At 38.9% G+C, this 17534-nt stretch overlaps 1 protein-coding gene across 3 annotated transcripts in view; it reads left to right on the forward strand.

Moving 5' to 3' along the window:
- The window catches only part of cnih3 (cornichon family AMPA receptor auxiliary protein 3), a 58210-nt gene that overhangs the window by 19245 nt on the left and 21431 nt on the right, over positions 1-17534 (forward strand). For all 3 annotated transcript variants that reach the window (XR_004342192.1, XM_032585513.1, XM_032585514.1), the window contains exon 3: positions 3338-3385. Coding sequence is in view for 2 of the 3 variants with exons in the window: in XM_032585513.1 (XP_032441404.1) it covers positions 3338-3385 (48 nt within the window). In the remaining variant the exon portion in view is untranslated. The remainder of the gene's footprint in view (positions 1-3337; positions 3386-17534) is intronic.

Here is a 17534-nt window from a genome sequence, read left to right on the forward strand (position 1 = left end):
AATTCTGATTCCATTTATAAAAGCATTTATTCAAGTTGAACAATTCAGATTTGGTAATGCAACGTCCAATGGAACTCATTCAAATTCAGTTTCTGATGGCACAAAGTTCTGCCAATAGAACAGTTCTATCAACAGTAGCTGCATTTCCATTATAAATGAGCACAAAGCTGTGTAAATATTCCGCTAATATTGAAAAAACCCCCACAATTCCACAATTGCGTTGTTTCCATTAAAAAAGAAACGCAATTAAAATCACATGTGAATGAGCTTCTTCGTGATCCTCCCGCTACTTCCTGTCATCTTCTTTGTGGTTTTCACCAGTAGTAACATCCGGTTGTTGATCTTGTGACTTCTGCAATGCAAATAATGTGTTTCCATTGTAGTTTTGTGAAATAAACCAATTTCAATACGGCTGAAAAACCACCTCATCCTAGAGGTGATGAGCTCTAAAAAAAATTTATTTTCAAAATAAATTTGAAAATAAATTCATTTTCAAATTAATATGTCAAATTGCGCAATTAAGTGGTCAGTGGAAACTGTCTGACGCAGAACTTCCAGGTCTTGATGAAATGCTCGACACCCGCCTAGCTAAAGTCAGACTGAAACCCAACCTGAACAAACTCATGTCCTTATCAGCCACTTATCTTTGGATAAAGACCCTCAACTCTCATTAGTCCTCATTATCTGTTCTCTTTAACGAGGCAGCGCCATCATATGGTCTCTTATTAATGCTTTTTTGATATTTCTATTGGGTTAGTCAAGCATTAATTTCACTGTTTTGTTTTTAGACATTTAATTTGCTGCTCTGCTGTGTATTGAGACGTGATTTGATGTTTGAGCCTCTCCACACAGCATCCTCCCCAGTATTTGGCACAGCTGGTAAAGACTTGTTAAAAGACCTTTAATAAATGGTTGCTATGGAGACCCGGTGGCAATAAGATGCCACTTTTTGCTGCCATCTTCTAATGGCGAGCTTTTGAGATTTTTTACCTCCCTTATCTTCCCTCTAATCCTCTTTTCTAACCACTTACCTCTCATTAACCTTTTCCCTCTTTATTGTTTCACCCTCACTTGATGCTGAGAGCTGCAGCAATGATGCTACTGAGATTTTTATCTTTTCTGAAAAGTTGATTGTAGCTTAGCTTCATGTTTATCAATGCAAGCGTAAAATGTCTAGAAAATCAACCTCCTGGCTCTGATTGGTTGTTTCTGGCAGAGCGGTGCATTTCTGTAGGTGGCAGTAGAACCACCGGGAGGAGCCAGAGGAACCTGGATTTTTTCACAGATTACCTGTCTCACTTTCTACTGTCATGTCATGGTGACAGTTTATCAAATATGTAAGAAATATGTTTCTTTTAATAAAACTTACATACATATTACATAAAAAGTGGAGGTTTAATTAGCACTCCCTTCTCTTGGGTTTTCACTATATTTACATTAAGACATGTTGAACACAGAAAACTATAAAAACAGATGGATTGCTTTGATGGATAGTTTTGGTGTCCATAAACTAATCTTAGTTACTTATTACATTCACATTCTATACAAATGATTGTATAGAATGGTCTTTATTGTTTATTTTAATCCTTTTCGCTAATATTTCTGTAAGCAGGTTTATAAATAGATGTGTACATATACAGCCTCTGGCAGGAAGCATCTTTCTAAAGACAGAATCTCAAAGAAGCAAAACTCATAAACTCATATCCATACACAGCTCTCTGCCTAATTATATTAGCAGTTCCATTTTCTGCATTTTAATCCTATTTTCTTGTGTTGTTCCGACGCAGAGAAGCGTTAGACACGGTTTCTTTGATGTTCTTCCATTTCTTCACGTTTCCCCCGGACCCTCTGTTGTTTGATGAGGAGGAGCTCTAACGGCCCCACGCTCAAATGAATATATGATTCATAAGGTGACAGAGTTGTGGAGTTTTGCACGCCGCCATGGGAAACGTGCCGCTCTGTCACTCAAAAGTCAGGTTACATTATCAATAGGAATTAGTTAATATTTTAGTGGGTTGAAAGCTCTTGTGAAATGGTGCCTGTTCATGACTTCAGCATTGTACACTTCGGCACACGAGGAGAGATCACTCAAGTATTCAAATATAACTGCTGTCCAGAGAACAGCAGCAGCTTCTAGTGCCAGAGAGAAAACCAGTAAACTTTACTGTGTACATGTAATGTTTAACAAGATGGGGAAAAAAACAAGTTCAGGCCAGATTATACAGTAAAATTAAATCATTTTTACTTAAGAGATATTTGTACTGCTTCTATGAATCAATCAATCAGCCAAGTTTATTTGTGTTACACATTTTAGCAACGAGGTAGTTCAAAGTGCTTTACATCATAGAAACATAAAAAATGTGATAAAAACTATCATGCAGTTATCATTTGTGAAACCAGTAACAGACACATTGCCATCATCAACGGCATCATTACACATCAGATATGTTGGTCAATGTTCCAGTGATTCTGAGTCAGGAGCAACTCTAAACAGCTGGGTTTTCTAGTCTGGTTTTAAAGGATCTCAGTGTTTTGGCTGTTTTACAGTTTTCTGGAAGTTTGTTCCAGATTTGTGGTGCATAGAAGCAGAATGCTGCTTCACCATGTTCTGTTATTCCATATTCTCATGTTTACGTGGTAAAAATAACAGATTGTGTAAAGTTTGAACTCTCTTTTATTTGTTGAAGCATCCGATTTAGATTGTGAACATGGAGTTTTAGATCCTCTGTTCTAAATAACGAGGGGTACTTAGTTTTTCTACCTGCTCCCTCTGCATTGTGGCTTTGCCTTTTTTTTTGTAAATAAATAAAATAAAATTACTGTACAGTGATTTCTATGTGATTTGGTGTCTTTAGAGGGGTCAGAACATCCACAGGATTTTTCTTTAACCTGTAATCATATTTAGACCTACAGTAGGTAGATATGTATCATAATTATGACACTTTCACCTACAGATCCATTAAATAAAATACAACATGATTGAAAAGTCAGTTTATTTCTGGACCTTTATAACAAACTGAAACACATCATGTTTGAAAGTCTTGACTTCTGTTAATTATGATAATTTTCTGCTTACAGTAAATAAAAACAGGACTTCTAAAGTTCAAATATTGCATCAGACTAATAATAAAAAGCATTTTTCATACAGGAATGTAACCATAATGAAAAGACTACCTATTAAAGGTACTTTTAATCTGGCTAATGAGCTTCTTCTGAACAGGAGTTTAATTTATTGAATATGTCTGTACATGTGACGCTGCTGTTTTCGCAGCACGTTAACATTTTCATTAAAGGAACATGAACATCTGTTTTTCTGTTTTATTGTTTTCTTTTACAGAGGGAGCGACTCAGAAACATTGAGAGGATCTGCAACCTGCTGAGGAAGGTAAGCTTCATATCGTTGGCATTAAGCTTCCTACAACTCTGCGGCTCAATGATAAACTGAACATGTTCAATGTTAAATATCTTCCTATACAAGATTTCTGCAGCTCACCTCAGACTTAAGACTATTTAAGAATATTATGAATAGAATTTCATATCTATATCTCCACAGAAATGTATGAACTTTGTCCAGACAAATGGCGATAAATGTGGACTTACCCATGACAGATGCTAAAAGACATATATCTAGTTATATGTCTTTTAGCATATAGCTAACATACGTTAGCAGGCTATGTTAGGAATGAATTACTGTTGGCCTCAACCATCTCGAGTCACACAATAGAGACGTCTGAGAACCTTTTAGCTGACAAAAGTCCCACGAGAAGAAAAACCTACGTAGAATATACGACTTTAAATAGTCCTGTCAAGACTAAGCCTGTCCCAATTATCAGTAAATTAATAAATCTCATGAGAAATTAAAACGAGCTCGATAATTTTTATTTGCATGATTAATCCTTTCTCTTTTCTCTCTTTCTACTAATAACTGGATGATAAAAGTCTTCAATCTGGCAGTTTGGTCTCAACCAGCCCTTTTTTTGAAGGACAATTTTGTTTTACAATTAATTTTATTTGTTGTTTATTTATTTTGTATATTTAAAAAGTCTTACAGTTCCAACATTAAATGTTCATTAGAATTTAAAGCTTATTGATCTTTGAGAATGTGTTCTTGCATTATGTCATATACTTTGTATTACTTGAAAATGGTCTCAAAACAGCAATATTATCATTTATCGCAATAACTTCTGAGACAAGTTATCGTCCAGCAAAACCCGTTATCGTCACAGGCCTAGTCAAGTCAAAGTTTAAGACTTGTGATTAACATATTGAAGGCCAGACATTTTAAAGCCATCATTTTAGATACATGAATTTAAGACTTTTTAAGACTTGATGTGCGGCCACCCTGCTGTATGTGTCGGCCATGTTTTCTGAATAGCATAGCTTTCCGTCCTGCAGCAGCACTTTTCCTGTTGTTTATTCCACTGAGCAGGTCTACCTTGATTTTGTGAACGCAGCGCCGACTTGCCCTGAGACTCCTGCTTTGTCGTTGTGCCACATGTTAGCCTGACATCAAAGAGGAGACAGAGACTGAGAGTGTGTGTTCTCTGCAGAGCTCCTCTGTTTGTTTCTGTGCGTGTTAGCCTGGAGGACTCAGCATGACGATCCTCCCAGTTTCGCTGTGACATCTGTTTCTCCCTCCACCTCGCTGAAATTCACACATTGTGTCTGAATCTGAGCATCCAACTGTGCGTGTGTGTGTGTGTCTGTGTAATGCTTTAGGTTTATTGGCAGAGCAGCTGATGTTGGTTATCAGTGTTGTCAAGCGGAGCCCTCCAGCCATTCGCCAAGCCCTGGGGAGAGTGTTTTCTCTACAGTGTTTTCAGCTATAACAAATACACACACGCACACGCCCCCACACACACACGTGCATATGCATCCAGACACACTGTCCTTGCAGCTGTGACCTTCCTGGGTCAGTTTAGGTGACAGTAGATGTGCTTCCCCAAGTATACTTTAAAGGAAAATACCAACAAGATTAGAATTGATCTATTAAGGCCATGGGAAATTTTTTTTTTGTGGAAAAATGAGAGAGAATCATAAGACTTGAGAGAAAAATAAAAAAGATAACATCAAATCTGGAGGCAAAACCAATCAATCAGCATATCAAGTTTATTTGTACAGCATATTTCATCAACATGGTAGTTCAAAGTGCTTTACATCGATTTGTGAAAACATAAAAAACCTCAGAAAGACATCATATAGTCAACAGTTGGGAAAACTAATAACAAACATTACATTTTGTTATGTGCCAGGCAGACCTATGAGGACACTGTTGCAATAATTAATGAGGCCAAAGATAAAAACATGGATGAGTTTCTCTAGATCTTACCGACACATTAGTTCTTTAATCCTGTAAATGTTATTCAGGTGATAGAAGGCTGACTTTGTAACTGTCTTTATGTGTCTCTGAATGTTCAGGTCTGAGTCCATCACTACATCCAGATTTCAAGACTGATCTCTTGTTTCTAGCTATAGTAGCTGAAGCTGCCAGCTGTCGTCTTCGTCTCATGACCAACAATATATTTGCTGTGAATTTGCGCTACACAGATAAACTGAATTGAATGACGTCTAAATCTGAACCAGGAAGTTTACTGCTCAACTCATGGCTCAAAGCCCTATGTTATGAACTTTGCCTTTAAGTTCCTTGTCGGAGAACATCAAGTTGTGCAAAAAGAACTGAAACACTGAACGGATGGACGTGTTCATTCAAAAGTTTAGAAAGGGGCAAATAAAGGTCACCTGTAAATGTCTGAGTGCAATTTAGATTTATCCTGAAATTTCACCTGACAGCTTTCTAATTGTACATATCTTTGACAGATGGAACAGCAGCTATCATTTTCCTCGTTTCATTGAAGTAAACTCATAACAGAAGCAGCTCTACATGCCACAGAATGAGCAGTAAAGCTGGTTTGTATGGGCTGACAGGATATAAGCACTCATGATTTTAATGGTCTATCATGAGATGGATGACGTGTCTTTTACTAAAGACTTGCAGGACTAATAAAACCAGATCATGCCTTATGCAGGTCATCTTCCCACCATTCTGCACTCTGAGTGCAGATGTTGGCGCTCCCTTTGAAGAAATTCTGAAGGTGTTTCTCCATCCGTTTTTTTGCGATCTTCTCCATCCTGCATTGAATCATTCATTTCATTTCCCTCCAGCTGGCACAGCGGCATCACGCAGGTTCTGACTGATTCAGTTAAAAGCTTTGGCTGCGCCTCTTTGTGCTGGCGTACCTGCCACAGACACAGCGGCATATGGTCTAGCCGTGTGTGTTCTCTGTGGATTGTGTGGGAATGGCTGGACCGTGCATGCCAGTGATAACAGCCTGAGGGGATTCTCTCCTGTCTTTAGTTTCTCCTGTGTGCCCGTGTTCATTAGATGTGCAGTCCCGCGGCTCGAGGCGATGAGGTTGGGTTGTCACAGCAACCGAACAAACTTCAGGCTACCAATTAACTTCTTGTTCCTCCCTTTATTTCTGGATCTATGTTCTTCGTATTTATCCCTCCTTCCTGTCCTCTCTATCTATAGCACAGAGTTGGTGTTTGATGCCAATGTCTTAAATCACCATCCTGCTTATTGTCACGCTTTGGAGGCACTTTATAATTAACTATGAATGTTAGATATGTAACTCTAACAAGCCAAGATAATCATGTGGTTTGATATCCTAATGCAGTTTCCTTCCATTGGTGCTAACTGTAGTACTGTCAGCACCAATGGGATGCTACAGGGACCTGTACTCGCACACCTTTAAAACCAGCAGAGCATTTTTACAAGTCGAAAATGACATTTTTTTCCTCTCCAATTATTATCATTATACAGTAGATAGTTTATTAGGATAACTATACTGCAACTAACAATTATTTTAGTAATTGAATATTCTATCAATTCTGCTGCCAATTAATCGGACACATTTTGCCGATTTTTCTTTTTTATTGAACCACTTAAGCCTTTTAACATGATCTAGAAATGCACTAAAATAAGTAAATGAACAAATAATGCAATTACGTTTTGGAATAAAAATTAATTGGATATATTGGCATCAACATCGCTATCGGCTGATATTAGTTGTTTTTTAACATTTCTGTATCGGTCTGATAAAGAAAATCTGGGTTGATATTAACAACTGATTTTTATTTCTGATGTTGCCGTTTGTTTCTGGATGGGAGGAGGTCATGCTTTATCACTGGTCATGTGACAGTGACTCAGAAATGCAGTGGCGAAGTCTTTCTAGGTGTCGGAAAAGTAGTAAGGTATATTTACTTTATGCAATATCAGTCAATATCTGGTATCTGCCAATATTCATATCAGATTGTACTGGTGCATTTATAGTTTTACTGCCTAAGATGCAATAACATAGTGAATGTTTGATCATTTGTAACGATGGATGCATCTGCAGCTAAAAATGTCTTTCTCACATCAACATGTGAAAAACTCAGGGCTTTCTGCTGGACTTATCACCAACGTAGTGCAGGACTGACCTGTTGATTCATTTTTTTGAATTAACTCATTAATAATTGGACAGGAAAAGGAGATTTTTTATTTTATTTTTTTACAGAATTTGGACCAGGTGAATCTAAAACTTCCAATTGGGGAGTCGTGGCCAGACCATATTTACAGTCAAATACAAAACTGATTTTTGTTCGGTTTTGACTTACTGCTGTGAAAAGTTGGGCCCCAATCATTTACTGCTCAGTTTTGGCCAGCTCTGGTAATTTAGTTTCAACTTCAGTCCACTGTTGAGAGTTATAGATTTTATTAGCCTTATAATATTTTAAATGTACCAACTAAAATAGAGCTTTTTCCCTATCAATCGGTGAAAAACCAGAATTAAACATTTGCAGATTACGTTTAAAGGTATTCTTTCCTTTAGAACGGAGGAATGCCGATGTACACAAATAAGCATTTCAGACTAAAAAACAATCTTAATGCAAATTATGAGATTTTTAAGCAAAAGGAAACTGTTAGTTGTTGATAAATGACCATGTGTAACTGTTTGAGTCCTCATCTGTGAATTCTTCATGCAGAAACACTGCAAGTTTCCCGTCACTCACTATAATGAGCTTATATGCAAAGCACAGCGCTGCCTTCATCCAGCTTGCTGCTACCAGGAGAAGAAGACCTGCATGGGAGAAAAGGAATGGGGAGGAGGCGAGAGATAAGGAGAAGAGAGAGAACCAGGGGCAGCAGAGGAGGACGGTGAAAAAGAACAAGAGACAGGGGGGAGGGGTACCTCTCCTTTGCAGAGAAAATAGAAACCACTGTTTTGCTCAGCAGGAAATTAATATTAATGCTGTTCTGCAGGAAGGACAAGAAAAAGCCCAAATTTTTACACGTTTTCTTTTTGCCACGATGCGCACAATGAGTGTTTTGGACATTCATTGGGGATGTTCAATTCTTAAAAATATCTTTGGAGAGCTGAAGCAGATTGTATAGGCATAATGCTGTGTAGCTGAACTCCTCTGTGATTTAAGCATACAGAGGAGTTCAGGTTGACCTGGTGACTTCTGGACAGATGTACAAAAGTGTGTCTGTTCAGTAATGCTAAAAATCTCCACTTAGCATTTCTCCACAGCATTAAAGGTGTTCTACATCAGAGTCTGTGTGATAATTTTGCTGTAAAACACACCTGTCATGGAAACTGATGCCAGTAGACTAAGGATTCATTCACATCGACCCTGTTTAGTCTACTTTAATGCGTCTCTAGTTCGTTTGTCTGTAAAGTCCGATTCGTTTGGAGAGGTGTGGTTGAGGTGTGTGTAATTGAACTCTAAAGTGCAGACCAAAAAGTGGTTCTTGGAGCAGCGCCACCACAGGAGAGGACGTGAACAAGTTCTGCTGCTGGCAGGGCTTGCTCTGCCAGCAGCAGGGCAGAGTAAGCTAAGCAGAGTAAGCTTAGCTTACTGTTGTAGTCGATTAGCATGCTAACAATTATTACTATTCTCAGCTATTAGCAATGCATCTAAGGTACAACTTGTACATTAGGCCGATTCACAAACCAGACGTACAAAGCAAACTGTGTATACCAGAAGCTATAAACGTTTTAATCACATGGCGGCCATATTGGATCCTTAGGATAGGGTTCGTAACAAACCTGTGTCTCTCCCATTTAGAAATCCAACTTTTTGTTTATGTTTTTCAATGTGGAACATGGTTTTTTAAATTCTTGATAACAATACAACACAGAGTTAAACTAAATGGAAAGAACCACTTAGCTAAAGCATTTTATTTTAGCTGTGAATGTATGTTTAGGGTTATTTTCCTTCTGGAATATAAAATTCAGGATTATCGTGTATTATATCAGTCCATCCTCCTAGTAGCTGACCAGCTTCCCTGCTCCCTCTGACAAAAAGCATCCACTGCGTCACAATGTACTCGGGTAAAATTAGGACAAATGTAAATGATTTGTTTTTGTTTAATCAACAATTGTCTCGCCCTTTCCTGAAACAAGCTGTAGCAGCTAATGTCTATGCATGACCGGAGTCCATCCAGTAAGTTACAGTTGTTGGCTTTTGGTCAGTCTCTTGGTCTGAATCAGGAAGCATGTAGAGACGGTTTGAGGACACTGTATGTTGACTATAGCACACGTGGTGCGTCGCACATGTCATGGACACACGGTGTCCTCACACATGAGTGGATATGAATCCCGATGAGCACACACCATGTGTCTGTACCTGGCTGCTTTTGCTTGGGTATGTTTCCTGACAACACCATCCTTCATGAAGGAACTCCAGTACAGTCACAGTTGTCAGTTAGCTGTTTTTTAATAAAAAGTAAAGATCTTAGTCTGTGATGCTGTGCCTCCATCCAACCATCTGTCCATCCAGATGCTGCTTTTACGCGTTCCTCCATACTCCATATGTTGTGACTGTGGGAAGGCATTTCTAACCAAACATTTAACAGCCAGAAGCGTACAGCAAACATCTTTGAATTTTACCCCTTCAAGATTTCTTCTGTTTTTGCAAGTTTTATAGTCAAATATAAGAGTAAATACAAAACGACATTTTCAAATTCTGATTTTTATCAACAAAATATGTCCAAACTAACTGGCAATATATGTTGAAACACAAATGAGTCTCATATTAAGTATGTTTTCACACCTGGCTGCCATCACAGGTTCGAGTCCCAGATTTTTGACCTTTGCCAAATGCCTCTCTCAAACTGTCGAACCAACCTCACACTTTGAAAAACCTTTTCAGCTCCTCGCCTGTGGTGGCGCTGCACCAAGAACCACTGAAGGAAATGACACAAAAACCTCTGAAGACAACTTAGCCATTGTATGATTTCTATACTATAAATGTGCAAACTCATATGTTTGTTTTGGTTGTATTTATCCAGAATGCTCTGCGCTGTAGAGTGTGTAGAGTGTTCTTGCTTGTGGAGTGTTTTCCAATCCACTTGGCATTCACATATGCATTCAAACTGCACCAGAGTTTACTACAACCGATCAAAGACCGGGGTTTGCTGTTTTTGGTCCGCAGCAGAGTTTGATTGCACCTTCACATCCCCCATTAAAGAAACAGACTTTCTAGGCAAACAAACTCGAGATTAATTAAAGTGGATTAAACAGGGCTGGTGTGATCGCACCCTAAGACCTTTAGGTTGAAGAAATGCTTTAAGTCTGTGGAGGCTATTGCTGCCTTTGATGTAAAGAGGGTGGAGTGAACTTTTGAGGAATGGTTGCTGTTCAAGCTAAAAGAAAGACATGGAAACAATGACTGAATGGAGCCTGACTAAGGAGAGAAAAAACTCACCATGTACAGAAATAAAGCCCAGGAATCCCAAGAATCATGACATGAATACCATTCAAACGATGGATTATATGAATGACGCTACTACAGAATGGCTAAAGACGTAATGCTCCAGCAATCTTTAGGTTTGTTTAATAGTCCAGTCAAAACCCAGATGCCAGGATTGCTAAATTCCTGTGGGACCTTTTAGAGAATAATAGGCCAGCAAATATCTCCAAACCTCAGTGAATTGAAGTTATGACTAAATAAACAAAAGTGGGCTAAATTTTCCCATCAGTGCATGTTGGAAGTCAGCATAGCTTCTGAACTTTGACCTGGTTTAAACTTTTCCAATCAAATACTACAAGAATAAATTATCTCTATTCCAGCATGTGCTTGAGGTGTAGTTATTTTTCAAGAAAAAAAAATTAAGCTGTATTAATTATCAGATTATTATTATTTTCTCATTTTGTTCTGGTCATGTTGGTGAAAGCAGCATTTACGTTTCCTCATCCTCCCTTCCTTTCGTTCCTGCTCGCATCACTGTTGAGGTGAAGCTTCCTTCGTGTTCCGGCTCCACGCAGTCTGATGTGAAAATGCACAAATGTCAGGTTCCTTTTGTGGCTCTAAGTCTATTTGAAGTTTCAGTACAAAGCTCCTCTTCATCCCTCCTCTTCTCCAGTTCTCCTTTCATCTCCGGCTGACTCATGGTCAGAGTGTGTGCCCGGCACGCAGGTCACATCCGTCTCCAGGTGGAGCTCCGTCTTTTACCTTTCTGAGCACAGATAACTTGTGCAATAATGCAAATGTGCTGAACATTCAGGGAATGCAGCATGGTTGGAAAGTTTGAGGCTTTTTGTTACCGCCCAACCAAAGTCCAACATGGCTGCTGCTTGGATAACAGAGAAAGTATCTGTCATAAACTGTTCGTCTACTCATCTGGTGATAGTCTTATTATTAAATACACAAAATACTGTACAACATCCAATCGTTAAGACAGTCCTCTGTTGTCTAATAGCATAAACTGCATATATGTATTTGTACAATGCGTCGTAATAGACTTGCACTGCTAATTCACGAATCACAGCAACTCCAATTCTCAGTAGGAGTTTTCTGAATCAGAGACACAACTGCTCTTTGTTGCACATTTAAATTCAAATTATGGGGAAAGAAAATGAGTGCTTACATTACAGTACGTCAAAACTAGATCGTTTGTTCTTCAGCTCAAGAGCTTCTTCCAAAGCTTAGACACAGAAAAAGAACCAAGAGCCAAGAGAGCAACACTATGATTATACAGATAAATTATGATTTATTGTGAATATTCTCTCTCTCAATGATGATTATTAAAGCCTTATTCACAGTAGATAATAGCACCGCGAGAGCCGGTGTTTTAGTTCAGGGCAAAGATATTCTTAGATGGAGGTTTAGCCGCTCCAGCCCTGGAGCAGTTGCTTAGGAAAATTAACCAGCATTGTCTTCTTAGTCGTTTAAAATCACAAGCTACAATATCTGGGTCATTTGTCACGATGTTCCTCAGGGCTCCACTTAATTACAGTAATTTGCACATCCCAGGAGAGTTTTCACAGACTCTTTTCAGCAGTGGATCCCAGTGATCATTATGTTTTAGTGTAAGAGCCGCAGTCCTGAGCTGAGAGAAGGAAATCCTGAGAATGCAACAGAACTTTTCATCCAGCACCAAGCGTGATGTGGCTTTACAATTATTATCAAACTTGGAATTTCATAGACATTGTTGTTTCACAGATGGACTTGTCCTTAAGTTCATTTTGACCTAAATATGGTCAAAAAAAATTATGTTCATCAGCTCTCACATTAGCATTGGCCGAGTCAGTTTTCAACAGATCGGTATCGGTCCGATAATTAAATGTGTACCGATATCAACTATTGGTATATCTTTTGCCTGGAGGGGGAGTGGAGGAGGTTGGTATTTAGTGAAATATAAACTTTTAACACAATATCAGAAAACATTGTTTATCGGCATTATGTTTTAAAAACCCTGTTCATGGTGATGTACTGTATATTATAGAATAGCTTTTCCTTGTAGCATTTCGTCATACCTCCTCTGACACAGCAGCACTCTGGGCAGTGAGCCTCCGCTTCTGGTCTTTTATGTTCTGGAACAAATAATTTTGCCATTTGAAAAATCATTTATTTTCCTGAACAGGTTTCTTCTTAGTGTAAATCACTGGAGATATCTACAAAAGAAACATTTGACATAAGTTTGAATTTGTCGAATCAGAAACGATACAAAGAAAGCCGCTGTTTCAACGTGAAATTTTCAAATGAGCAGGAATATTTGGAATAAAGAGGCTATTTATTTTTCTCCATACTGATTCCCATTGAGCATACTTTGTCTCCGGCTGGGTGGAGGACTGCTTACTGCAACTGTCTGCACGGATTTCAATGAATTTCATCAACTTGGAGAAAAAAAAAGACTCGTCAAGTTTCAAGCCTGTGATTTCTGCCCTGTGGCTGTGAGTGCAGCTGCTCAGAACTACTGAATATCTTACAGGAAAGCTGACCGAACCTTACAATGGGTCAAATGTAATGTGGAACATGCTTTCTGGAGCATAGTAACTTGTTTCTGAATGAATCTACAGTAGTTACATCTTAGAAGGATATTTTTATATATACAGTACAGACCAAAAGTTTGGACACACAGTTGTGTCCAAACTTTTGGTCTGTACTGTATATATTTAAAATAGGTAAAATACAAGTAAATAAAGTTAATGATTATAGTTTTAAGCAGTGAAGCAACTTCTGATTCTATTTCAACCCTCGGTCTTGTTATCTGGAGTCAATCAGCGCTAACTGGTAGTTACTCACTCAGCCTATGTCATCATTTCTGGGTGTTTGGTGTTCCAACATGTTCTGTTTATTCATAGTTCTGTTTTATTTATTGTTTATTATTATCCGGGTGTCTGACATTGTCTTTAGCATTTCTATTTATGTTACATCCTTTATTATTATTTATCCCTTTGCATCATCCTGTTGTGTTCCACTATCCATGTTTTGGTTTGCTTGTGTCTTATGATTCGGCTCCTTAGTACGGTGGCCCTGAAGTACAAAGCACTTAAACAAATCAGTAAATGGCAGTATAAATTTAAAAATACAACATATTCAAAAACATATTCAGTGACAAATTTTAAAAAACACAACATTGTCCAATCACTGATTCATGTTTGACTTTAGAACCATAATATATTCTGGCGTTAATGCGTTTGTTCAGAATATGAATGTTAGCGGTGATGCAAACGTAGCCACCGCTATCCAAGAACACTTTGATTTGGGACAGGCTATGAATGCCAGCTTTGTTCTTTTTCACACTTTGGGCAAACAAAATGCTGGGGCCGTTTTTCTGATTATCAAAACAAAGAAAGAGCAAATGCCAGAAAAGTTTCTGGTTCTAAAGATAAAAGTAAAATCGTCCAATCAACGATGTCTTAGGTTTCCCAGTGGAATCTTCCTCTTCTGTGTTGATAATGTTGTTGTGCGTTTTTAATTTGTAGTTGTGTTTAGTGATTTGTTGAAGCAGTTTGCACTTCAGGGCCACCTTATCTCATGTAGAGCAAAAACTGTAAAAACAAGGAATATTTTTATGGATTCTTTTCGTATGGCTGCAGCTCGTGTGCATTTCTCTGCACTGTGATCTTAACTGGGCAGGACGAAGAGTTCCCTCCTTTCTGTTTCCAAGCGCTGAAGTCTTTCGTGTGGTTCTAACAATTCTTTGAGTTCTGACTCTTCAGTTGAATTCATTTTCACTTGGTCAGCTTTTAATTGAATCACATCAAAGTGACAAACACACTGCGTTTCACTGGACATCTGTGGAAACATCAAACCGAACCCTGGACCTCTGGCACATATAAATCATTTAAAAGCTGTCGTATCTGGAGAGCAAATTAGTTAAATTACAAACGTTCTGAATTGGTCAAGCCGATCATCTTTGTAGTTTTTTGTTTTTTTTGATGCCGTGCAGAAAAGGAAATGAGCAGCCAGAGCTTCATCCAAACTGAACGATAAGGCGGGGAAAGCGCGGCGTATGAGAGGTGGCTGAGTGTGGCAGACTGGATAGGAGGAGAGCAGCATATGTTTCCTGCTTGGCCAGGAAGCTGCTGTGCATCTGTGCCTTTCAGCTGCATGCCTGCTGCCGTGTCGGCCAGGCTTTAGTGGCGGCTCCATGCTCGTCTCTGTCCTTCCTTATTCCGATGGCTTAAACTTTCACTGGGCCGCTGGCTGCCATCTGATCCTATGAATCCTGAGGGTAAACTGAGCAGTGTTTTTATTTTTTTTTTGCAGTGTGGGAGGAAATGCTGTTGCCATGGAGACGCGTATGCGTTCCCAAACCCTGACAGTGCTTGTCAAAGTGACATCCAGATGAAAGTTGAATTCCAGCAGAGGGAACAAGATGTCCAGCCAGGAGTTAAAATGGAACTTCCTTTATCCTCAAGCAGCAAGAAATGACAATTTTGAAATCCTTCATCCCCAGCTGCGGATGCATTGACCATATAACGCGCAACTTGACATTTCGCAATTAAGTCCACTTAACCCATTTAATCCCACCGGCAACAATTGTTGCCAGACATTTTTTTCTAACTTCTGGAAGCTCTAAAATAATAGTTTTGACTTTTGGCAGCTAATTGAAGTTTTAAAATAAAAGAATAATGTGTCTACTCTATTTTTGAATATTCCAATATCAATTTCATGTATCTAGTGTGAAAGGTCACATGACCAGACCTCTTTACTTCCTGCCTGTAATGCTGGAGGTCAAAGTCTGTCACAAACCTGTACAAGAGAAGGTCAGACAAATATTTAAATGAACAAATATAAATACAATATTTTGAACATATGTTCTTTGAAGTGTCTTCTTCTGATTATATAAATAAAATTGTATCCCTTCATTCATCTTTTGATCATAAGAAGAGTGAATGTAAGCGTGGCAACAATTGTTGCCGCTAGCATAATACATAGACAGCACTATGCTATATTTAGATATAAATATATATCTAAATTTAGATATATAAATATCTATACATTTATATATCTATAAATATTGTATATTCTATTCATAGAATAAATAGCGTTGCTGGTCAAATCGAAGCATGGCAGCCAATGATTAAATATTTTTGCTGCACCTTCTGGTCGTAGACGGAGCAGGGATTAGTGTGAGGGATGTGGACGGAGAGCGGTGGGTCTGCTCGGCCGCGTCTTCTCCTCATCCTCTTCATCCCCTTGTTGGTACGTGACCCTCGTTAGCCACGGAACGCTGCTCTGTGACCCCGCCTTCTTAACACCGCGTCCCTCTGAGTGGAGCGGGCTGAAAAAGTGGCGTAGAGGACAGATCTTCCTCTCCCTCTCTTGGTCCGTGGTGGGTGGCCTCACTAATTGGACCTGAAGAGGTTGAGGCGAGCGGTGGCAGAACTGTCAGGTTCTACTTTTGCTCTGAAAGGAGCGTGGGTGGGAGCTCTCGTTTACCATGTTGGATGGTGATATGCAGTCAGAGGTTCTGGCAGGGGTAATGAGAGGGAAAAAATAAGAAAGAGCCGGTGGAAGAGAACAAGCACAGAGGATTTTCTCTGAACGGAAAAAGATGTCAGAAGTCCAGACTGACTGGATGGAGAAATGAGGAACCAGAGTTATGATTCCCGTTGAAACTGACTACTACAGGTTACAAGCTGCAGTAGATAATGTTTCAAAAAATGTGGTTTATACATATTTGGTAAAAGTGTCACTGTGTCCTGACAGTATAACATGAGAGAGATAATCTGTGAAAAAATGAACCTCCTCAGCCTTCACCCTGTGGTTCTACTGCCATCTGCAGAAATACAACCCTCTGTCAGAAACAACCAATCAGAGGCAGGAGGCGGGTCTTAGCACTGCAGATGGCAGTAGGACCACAAGGAGGAAGAAGAGAAACAGGAAGTCTGTCTCTACTTTTAACCAATCATTGTAAAGTTGGGAAGCAGTTTTGTTTTAATGCCTCCCAATCCCAGTGGAATGTAAATGAACCCATGATTCTTAATCTGTTGTAATGTATCATAAAGACATTAGTGAACAATGTGAATGAAAACAACATTTACTCATCTACAGTAATTTTTATTGGTAGTATTTGTTTTGGAGCTTTTTTGCTTTCATAAAGCAGTTTTTAACCCTGGCTCCTCTCTAAGGTCCATCTGACCATCATTCATCATGGTGCATATAAAGCCAAGTTATGGAACAAAATAAGGCATAAAAATAAACTCAGCAGGGGTTGATCTAAAGCATTGCACAAAATGTATGCTGGGCATCCTTCATTAAAACACATTAATAGTGTTGTTCTATTTTCGGTCCTTCTGGAGGAACTACCCCTGGCTGAAGTCCAATGTTCTGTTCAGTCTTGGCACGCCGCACTGCAACACGTCCAAGTTTGTGTTTAGAGCAAAAAATGATGATGATGATGCAGTTCCCTGTGTTTCCCTTAAACCTCCTGGCCAGCCGGTTGTACAGACCATCAGTCCAGCTAACGCTTTCTAAGTTTAGTCATTTTAAAACTGGAATTCTCTCAATTTTAGAATTTTCTGTGTAAAGAAGATAACATTTTAAGTGCAGGTTATGGAATGGCAATATAAATGCTTGAGGGTGTTTTTGCAGCCATGGGTATCCCACATCCCCCACCATTACTAGATTTGGTCGGGGAGTTCCGTTTTCACATAGGACCAGGATGGTTTAGGTATATTTTTTTTCCCTGAATAAATAAAAAGTTAAAATAGTATTTCACATTTAACTGATTGGATGGATGGATGGATGGA

This window comes from Xiphophorus hellerii, chromosome 15, assembly GCF_003331165.1.
Source record: "Xiphophorus hellerii strain 12219 chromosome 15, Xiphophorus_hellerii-4.1, whole genome shotgun sequence".
Taxonomy (NCBI): domain Eukaryota; kingdom Metazoa; phylum Chordata; class Actinopteri; order Cyprinodontiformes; family Poeciliidae; genus Xiphophorus; species Xiphophorus hellerii.